At 49.4% G+C, this 9229-nt stretch overlaps 1 protein-coding gene across 1 annotated transcript; it reads right to left on the bottom strand.

Moving 5' to 3' along the window:
• Positions 1 to 4140: 4140 nt before the first annotated feature.
• Positions 4141 to 6588, bottom strand: KLF2 (KLF transcription factor 2). Its single transcript, XM_082495578.1, has 3 exons — positions 6495 to 6588; positions 5427 to 6318; positions 4141 to 5022 (listed from the first exon to the last, which is right to left on the bottom strand). The coding sequence occupies exons 1-3, from the start codon at positions 6567 to 6569 to the stop codon at positions 4847 to 4849; spliced, it is 1143 nt and encodes a 380-aa protein (XP_082351704.1). The 5' UTR covers positions 6570 to 6588; the 3' UTR covers positions 4141 to 4846.
• Between the last annotated feature and the right edge of the window lie 2641 nt (positions 6589 to 9229).

Consider the following 9229-nt stretch of genomic DNA (forward strand, 5'->3'; position numbering starts at 1 on the left):
GGCCCGTGAACTGTGTATGGCAACCTGCTTTTGGTTACTGGGGTTTGGCTTGTAAATCTGTCCCTTCTCCCCCAAATCCACGGGAAACATGTTTCTGAATGGTGCTGAGCCAGAGCCGGGCTGGGGGCAGAGGGGTTGTTGCAGCCCTGGACCCTTTGAGGCGCTCAAAGCACCCTGCTCTCGGCACGCAGGATGAGTCCCGGGCAGGTGGGACCTGGTACAGCCCCACCTGAGAGTGGCTGCTTCAAGGACCTGCAGGAATTTTAGGGTTTGTAGATGCCGCCAAGCACGTGTGGGATGTCAGCGACGGGGATAGCTTTCTCCCTGTTAAATTACACGGGGTTTGGATTGAATTTTCCTCTTTATGTTTCCCCCCAACACTGCTAGTTACCATGGCGATGGCTACATGACTTTGTTGTAGTTGTTTTATTTAAATATAGCAAAAGAAATTGCTAGAGCTTGGGATTCTGGCTTCGAAAATTCCATTTAAGACAAGCCTAACAGCTACTCTGTGTTATAGGTGCACAAAATAGCTTTAGAAACCACAGAGCTTCTACCACAGAAAACCACAGAACCGCACAATCCTATAATTTGAAGAATGGACAAACTTTTTTTGGCACTTCTTGTGGACGGAGGACCAAAGTTTTCGAGCGAGACGTTGTTTTTCAGGCAGCGAGCAACCCGGGACTGGCACAGGCTGACCCCCCCCCCATCCCCACCGGAGGTGAGCTGTGGCCAAAATTAAAGCTTAAACTCCCCCCCCCCCCCCCCCCCCAGCCCTGATCACCCGAAAAACTATGAATGTGAAATGAACTCCCAGAAAAAGCTGGAGGGTTTCTAGTCCAGCCTCGAACTTAAGGATTTAAAAAAAAAAAAAAAAAAAAGTGGTTTGCACTGGGCCCTGCTGGTGGGGCGCTGGTGCGGTGCTGGGCGGCTTTGCGGGGCGCTGCGTCTCCCCGGGGAGCTGGAAGGCGGCGAGCGGCGGGGCTGGGTGCTGCTTCAGCAGTGGCAGCAGCAGCCTCTGCCTTGGGGTGCTCTCTGAAGCCGCGCTCCCATGTAGGACAGCTTTAACTGCCGCTGCTGAAGGCGGCAGGTGAGAGAATAACCGTTTTCGGCGGAGCGAAACGCCGCGCTCTGAAACCCGGCGTGGAATTAACTGACTTTAAACAGTAACTCCTCTGGATGGTGTCTCGGGTTCAGAAATATTTGCTAAAAACTTTCACTGGGGACATAGTGCAGGATTTGCTCGTTTGCTGTACTTAACGTGCTCTATCTAATCTGGCAATCTATCTCGCAAGTGTAGTGCGCCCATCACTGTGGTATCTTATAAGAATATGTGTGAAAATCTTGTTTACAACGGACTCTACGTTTCCTCCTATCGGGTTTAACTACTACTTTTTCTTTTCTTTTCTTTTTTTTTTTTTTTTCCTTTCCCTAGAGTGTCAAAATCAAATCCAGGATAGCTGCAGATGGAGAGGGCAGGTCTTTGCTGCGTGCTCCCAGGGAGGCAGATGGGATTCTGGGTCTTTCGCGTTAATTAGAACAAAATTACTTAAAAGATGATGACCTGGTGGTCTATTATTAGAAGATGTTGCAGAGGGCTAGTGATTTCCTGCCGGCCAGGGGTAGATTGGTGAAATCATATCGACATATCTTTGGATGCACTAATTTAAGGCAATTAAAAAAAAAAAAATAGAAAAAGAGAGTTGACAATTACTCATAATAGAATGTGAGAAGAATGAGATCAGCATCTCTTTCTTTCTGCTACGAGATTATCTCGAGATTCAAGAACCTGCAGTTTCCTGTAAAGACCACACAGAAATTATCATATATACCCTCCCTTCACCTATTAAAATAAAGTTGGCCATGAGCTTTTATTACTGTTTTGTGCCCCCTGTCCCTCCCCACTTTGAGGCCTGTATCTATATATTTTTCTATGTTTGGGTTTTATATTTATATGTAAGAGGATGCTTTGCCCTATTTTCAGTTGAGTTGCAACAAATCTAAAAGCTCAGAGGACACAACCAGCTCATTTTTACGCCATGAGCAGCAGACGGCAGAGCAGGTCCCCGCCGGGCGTCATGATTTGAGCGTCGTTTGGTAACACGGTATCATGCAGATAACAAATATCTTATCTGAAGACCTTTTAGTGACGAGGAGCAGAGGTAGCAGAGGTTATCATCACCCTTAGGGCTCGACGAGCAAAGGGAAGCCTGGACGTCCCCATGCGGAGCTCCTGGAGGAGGAGCACCCATGCCATTGTGGTGGGTGCTACAGAGGAGCCACACAAGTGACGGTGGGGGGGGTTAAGGGTTGGTGGTTGCAGGAACATTACGCTCTGCATGCAGGCGCTGTGCAGCGTTCAGGCTTTGTGCCAGTTCACTCGCTGCAGCTGCCTTGTGCTCTTTTAATTTGGGAGGCTCCAAAAGTGGTCAGACCAATGGGCCACCTAAGAGAGGGCACCGAGATGAGCAGAGGGCTGGGGAGGAGCGGAGCCGGATAAGCACGTCGTGATGCTTCCAGGCTCTCCCCCACCGCTGGGACCGTCCTCAGCCACGTGCGGGGCCATGCACCGAGGGGTGGCCGTACCCACTGCAGCCCGGGGGTCAACCCCCTGCGCCGGCTTTCATTTCATTACGAAAAAAGTGTACGATTGTACTGTGTCACTAACGTGGGCGTGACTGAAACCACTGTCAGCTCTTGAGACAGAGCAAGGGAAAGCCGGGGGGACTATGGAAAGGTAAGGGGAAGAATTAATCTCCAAAATCATGTTCTTAAGGTTAAAAACACCAAAGGACATGCTGAAATATGAAAATCTCCGGCTATGGGGAAAGAGAAGGAAATACCTAGAACTGTTGCAACAATGAATGTGCTAATTTTAGAACATCTTTAAGTCATCCTCACTTTCTGGAATTAGATTGTGCAATTTTTTTCTAGCAAATAAATGAGTTTTGTTTTTAATGAAGAAATGTTAAATCTCCCTTATATTTCACTTTGAAAGAGCTATAAAAGTGAAATGTGGAACTCATTCTTCCATGTCAATGATTAGAAGCCCAAAATACATCTGTTCCACATGAACAACTGCAGACTTTGCTTTCACAGAAGAATAGCTATATTTGTAGTTACTTTAAATGTATTCCTGTTGATTTCATTCCTGTGTATTCTAACTTGTAAAGTCAGAAAAATGTCACAATCTTGATTAAAGTCAAGTTCCAACTAGCCAGATGTTAAGGAAAATGCTCTAATAATAAGCTGACTCTGCATCTTCATTAACAGCGATTTTGTTGTACAAGTATCAAGGCTCACCACTAAAGCGTAGCTGTACAGAGGATCCTCATCGGAGTGCGAGGGTAATTGCACAGATACACTGCTTTGGCCTTATGGCTCATTTGCAGCTGTGGAAGAGCTTTCGGGGGGTTCCCTTTGGCTCGTTGCAGCTATTTCCCTGCTGCAGCTATCGCAGCGTCCACTTTAGTTGAAATTAGTTTTCAGTATCGGGATTCCTGGGAAACTTGTTTTCCTCCAAAATAGTAAATATCTTTCTCAACTCCTGAAATCTAGGTGGGATGCAAAATTACTAAGTGAATTTCAGTTTGGGGGAATGAGTTATGAAGGCATTTTAACCTGTGTTGTGAATTTATGTTTAAATTCCACTACTGTTCTATTGGAATTCTACACTGAGCTCTTGAGAGCGAGGATAATTTATGTACAAGAATGCCTTAAAATAAGCCTCCGTAATTGCAAAAATGCAGTGTTTAAATTTATAGTAAAAACCCACACACTGCTGGCAAAACTATAACTGCATCTGGAAAACATTAAGGATGCTATTAAAATAGTCTAGCATAAACTAGAAATGAGACTGAAATTACAGTGTTGCTTACTTAACCATTTTTAGGAAGTGTATTTTGAATGTGATCTGCTTTCCTACTGGATCTTTTTGATAAAACACCGTATTGTATCTTGCTTACTGCTGAGAATGAATTACGTGCTCTGTTATCTGTTTTAGAAAAATCCATAGCTCAGGTTTTTGAAGTGTCTTCTTACAGTCGTTGGTAATTTAAAACACAACCAGGTGGTTGTTGGTCCAGCCATCAGGGGCAAAAGTAACAGGGAGACCTCAAAAGGAGAGTAAAAGTCACAGCAATTAAAAACTTATTTTATTAAAAAGATGAAATGTTTTCAAACAATGAAAAATTATGTTTTTATAAAAACAGAAACAGGCAAAATACCCATTTGTCTTCTATTTACATATACAATATTTCTCAATTGTATAAAATTATTTACAATATATAAAAAATTACAGTAAAATAGGTTATTTTCTTACAAGACATCAAGCCCTGTACTTCTAGTGTAGATCATGGCAAACAAGAATATTATTGCACCTGTGAAACAAACAGTCTAACAATAGGAGTGTTCTCTTAGCCATGCCTTCAACTGAGATCTAAAATAACATCGTTAGCTACAGTAACATTCATTTAATCTCTCCTAGGGTCAACTTCAGGCAGTTTCCATACAAACATTGTCTTGTAAAGCTTAGGACTGGGCAGTTAGACTTGGGAAAACACATATTTACAGCTTCTTCTTACAGTCTGTACAGAGTTTACCCTTCACAGAAACTGCATAAATAACCCCAGTTCTCCCGACCGGGACGGCAGGTTCACTGATACAGTCACGTCAAATTCTCTGCAGGAGATGCCTGGCTAAGTCTCCTTGTGTCGAATCCTCCTCAGCTCCCATCACTAGAGCATCGGTGCCTCCCTACGTAGTACCAGCTACAAGTTTTTAACGCTTCTGCACCTGAGCAGTTAAATTAACGTCCACTGTTGGCAGGTCAGAGTCTCTCGGGCTACATGTGCCGTTTCATGTGCAAAGCCAGGTGGTCCGACCTGGAGAACGCCCTGTCGCAGAGGTGGCACTGGAAGGGCCGGTGGCCGGTGTGCTTGCGATAGTGACGGGTGAGCTCGTCGGAGCGGGCGAACTTCCAGCCGCAGCCTTCCCAGTTGCAGTGGTAGGGCTTTTCACCTGTTGGAGAAATCAGAGAGAGCGTGACTCAGCGCGGCACTCCCACGTACAGGCAGCATCACATGCCAGGCAACCTTCCGAGTTTATCTCGGCGCAGCCTTTTATTTGCTACCGAGCCCTGCCACAATAAGATCCAAGCGCTTTTAAGCCAAACGAGACTGCTCTAGCAATTCCTTCACTCATCTATAGCTGCAGCGCCAACCTTTTGGGAAAGGGCGTTGGAAGCCCCCAGTAAAAGCTCTGACCTACATATGTGTAGGCAAACACTTAAACACTATAGACCTGACCAGCTGTCACAGCTCAACCTTGAATACTCCTGGAGTATAAGGGACTACAGGGTTAAAGCTCAGGCTGGAAACTTTTATACAGGCGGCAATCGGACGAAGGCAACCGGCCGTATTTACCTGTGTGCGTCCTGAGGTGGGCCTTCAGGTGCGAACTCTTGGTGTAGGTCTTCCCACAACCCGCGTAGGTGCACGTGTGAGTGGCCGTCCTCTTCCGCGGCCAGGACCGACGTCCTCTTTTTGGTTTGGAGTCCAGCAGCTCCAGAGGGGAGGACGGAGGGGTGAGCATGCCTCTGGGAGCAGAGGGTTGTAAGGGCAGGCTGTCCTCGAAAAGCCCAAACTGGGAGGTGTTCTGGTACTGGAGATGAGTCTGCGGGTGGTGGAAGCCGGAGGCTGGGTGGTAGCTTTGCTGGAAGGACACGGACGAGGGGCACATCATCTGCGTGTGGCAGTCATTCACCATGAGATCGTCGGGGCTCAGCGGGGGCGTCTCTGCCCCAGGGATCTGGGGGGAGCTGGCCACCCGGGGCTGCTCATAGGCCATCATGCAGGTCGCGTTGCCCTCCTGCTTGATCTTGGGGCAAGCCTGGGGCACCAGACCCAGGACCGGTCCATAATTGTCCATGTCGGGCTCGGGCTTAATGTTCTCGACGAACTGCGGGCCGCCGAAGCTGGGTGTCACGAAGAACCGCCCGTGGACGTTGCCAGGAGGGCAGTAGTTGGAGTCCATCTCGGTGCGGATCATCTCTGGCACGATGCCGGCGTTGTAGGGTGGGGGGCTGCCCTGCTCCAGGGCACTGTAGCATCCCGGGGACGGGTTTGTCTGGTAAAAGCCACTGCTCTCCCCTTGGGCTGGGGGATAGTCCCCACCGGCTGCGCCCTGGCCGTAGCTGTCGCTGCCCATGGAAAGGATAAAATCCAGCACGTTGTTGAGATCTTCATCCTCTTTGCGCGGGGAGAGGCCACCCCAGGTGCCGGCGGGGGTCTTGGCCTCCTGGTCGCACTTCCACCTCTGGGGGAGAAAGAAAAGGGAGAAGGTTAGAGGTGGGCTGTGTGTCTGGGGGGGGGGGGTTAGGGAGAAGCGGGGCCACCCGTGCGATGAGCTGCGCCGGCCCTCAGCGCGGCGGCGGGAGATGGGGCTGGAGGCGGGGGGTGGTGGTGGAGGGGGGGGACACGGGCGAGACTCACTTCGTGGAGGGTTTTCTCGCGGCAGGGGCTGGCGAAGGTGGCGAAGGAGGGCAGGATGGTGTCGCTGAGCGCCATGGTGCGGCCGGGCGGGACGGCGGACGGCGCGGCGCGGCGAGCCGCCCTCCTCAGCTTATAACGCGGGCGCGGGCGGCCTCAAGCCAATTGCAGGGAGCGGAGGAAACGCGTCCCGGACGGGGCGGGCGGGGAGGCAGCGGCTCGGGCGCAGCCTAAATTTAGCCCCGGTATAAAAGGAGGCGGCGGCGGCGGTCCCAGGCCGAGCGGGGCGGAGCGGAGCGGGGCCGGGCCCGGCCCGGCACGGCCGACGGGCCCCCTCGCCACCATCCCCTCAGCGCCGGGGCTCGCCGGCGGGCGGGGGGCGCGGCGACCCCCGCTGAGGGGAAACTGAAGGGTCCCTGCGCCCGGGACCGCCATGGGACCCTCGTGAGCTGAGGGGACACCGAGGGGTCTCTGCCTCCCCTGGGGACGCTGAGGGATAAGGGGGTACGGAGGGGGTCCCAGCCCCGGGACACAGAGGAGCCCTCCCTGACATGAGGGGACCGTGTGCTGAGAGACACCGTGAGGGACCTGCTGTGGGCTGGGGGACACTGGGGTGTCCCTGCCCTGGAAACAGCAAGTGACCAGCTATGACACAAGGGGACACTGGTGGGTCCAAGTTCCAACAGAGACTGTGAGGGACCTGCTGTGGGCTGGGGGACACTGGAGGGTCCCTACCCTGGAAACACCAAGGGATTATCCATGACATGAGGGGACACTTGGTGGGTACAAGTTCTAACAGAGACTGTGAGGGACCTGCTGTGGGATGGGGGACACTGGGGGGAGGTCCCTGCCCCAGGGATGCTGAGGAAGACACCATGAATTAGGTGTTTGGTTTCCCCCTGCCCCTCACAGCCTGGATTTGTCCCTGGGGGACATGGTGGGACTGTACCCAGACAACGAGGGTGGGAGCCAGAGGTGTAACGAGCACAGCAAGGGAGGCAGATGTCCTGCTCCACGAGGGTGAGCTGGTGACCGAGACCTCCGGCTGTGGTCGCCCTCATGTCTCACGGACCCATCTCCGTACTGACAGAGAGGTGTTTAATGCCACTCTTGTACAGTCTCCCTGCAAGGAAAATGCTTGAGACTTGTTTAATGGAAGTCCAGGTCTCTAGCAGAGTTTCCATTTGCTGCACAAAGATTGCCAAGATCAACGTTTGCCTATGACATTATGAGAGAAATAATGCAAGTAGCTTCTGTGATCTCTTCTGGTCGTAGCCAATTTATGGTCCTGGGCTGGATTTTTCAGAAGGGAGGACTGTTCTCTTCCCTTACCTTGGCCTCTAGCTCCGATGCCCAGTCTGAAGGAGCTATTCTCCAACAGTTTTTGATAATGTGCGCCAGACTCCTGTTTTTGAGGATCAGGGCTGCTTGGCAGTCATCCAAGAGTGAAAGAGCAAAAGTGGCAATTCTTGAAGGAGGAAAAATGATGATCTATCGCAGGACAGACCGATTCTTTGAGAGCCCGTTCAGCGAAAGAGCTATGCTTTCCCCTTACCTCCTCCGTATTTCCTTTGCAATAACTTCTAAAAGGATTTCTAAGTGAGCTGGAGATCAGAAGCGTGTAGGAGAACAACTCTCACTTTTATGCGCTGTGTGCCCCGTGAGGGGAAAGAGTGATGGCCCCTGATGAGCTTTGGTTCTCAGAAGCATTTTGAGCATGTTCGCCAGAGCCCATCCCAGGCTTGTGGCTGTGCGCGGCCATCTCAGGAAAGCACGGTTGCTAGGGTGAGTAAATGATCTTTTCAATAGCTACACATGTTTTAAAATAATGAATATCTCTTGTTTAACTTTCTATACTTTTTATTCTAAAAGTTCACAGGATGGCCAGGAGGAGCAGCCAAACTTCTGTGACTGGAGCAGAATCAATACACTGAATGCATGGTAACGAAGTACACAAAGATGTATGACTCATAGCTATGTAATGTCACACTTGTGTAATCTTTCAATGTAAACTCTTTTCCTCTAATAAAATGTTAGTAAGTGTACAATACGTATATATGGTGCTGTGAGTCAGCCAAGAAAATATACTCTGATGAATTCAGAATGAATGTGAATGTTCCCTTGATAACACACCCCGAATGTCTGTGTCGGTTTATGTGCTTGTGATTTCAGCAACAGCTATAACAAAATATTTTGTTTCTAGGATATACAGCACTACGTGTACATTTCACTGAGACGCTCCAGTCGGATGCTGTCTTCCAGTAGGCACTGGAAGGACATTTGTTTATAGCACTGCGCTGACTCTGTCACCTAACCGTGTTGTGCTTTTTCTCTGCATAAAGGAAATGTTTAGTGGGTAGTGAGGATGAAAGCCAAGTGCACAAAATAATAAAGTCACTGCCTTTAGTTTCTTTTTGTTTTCAAGTAAAGTGGCGAGGCTAAAAACCTATAGCTATACTAAACCTGGTGAGATGAATGTGAGAATTTATTTACGTTGTGAGTCACTAGTTCTGTACAAAATGAGTACAATTTTGCCATGACCTTCCACTTGGTCCATGATCGTCGTGCTGACATTTTCTGGGTTTTGGTTTTTGTTTTTTTTTTTTTGTTTGTTTTTTTTTTTTTTTTTTTTTTTCTGTATGCAACGCTTATTTTAAATATCTAAAGCCAAGACCCTGGCACTGATCTCACTTATGGCAGCATAGATCAGGAGTGATGCCACTGGTGTATAAATGTGA

Source organism: Vanellus vanellus, assembly GCF_965231255.1.
Source record: "Vanellus vanellus genome assembly, chromosome: 25".
NCBI classification, from domain to species: Eukaryota; Metazoa; Chordata; class Aves; order Charadriiformes; family Charadriidae; genus Vanellus; species Vanellus vanellus.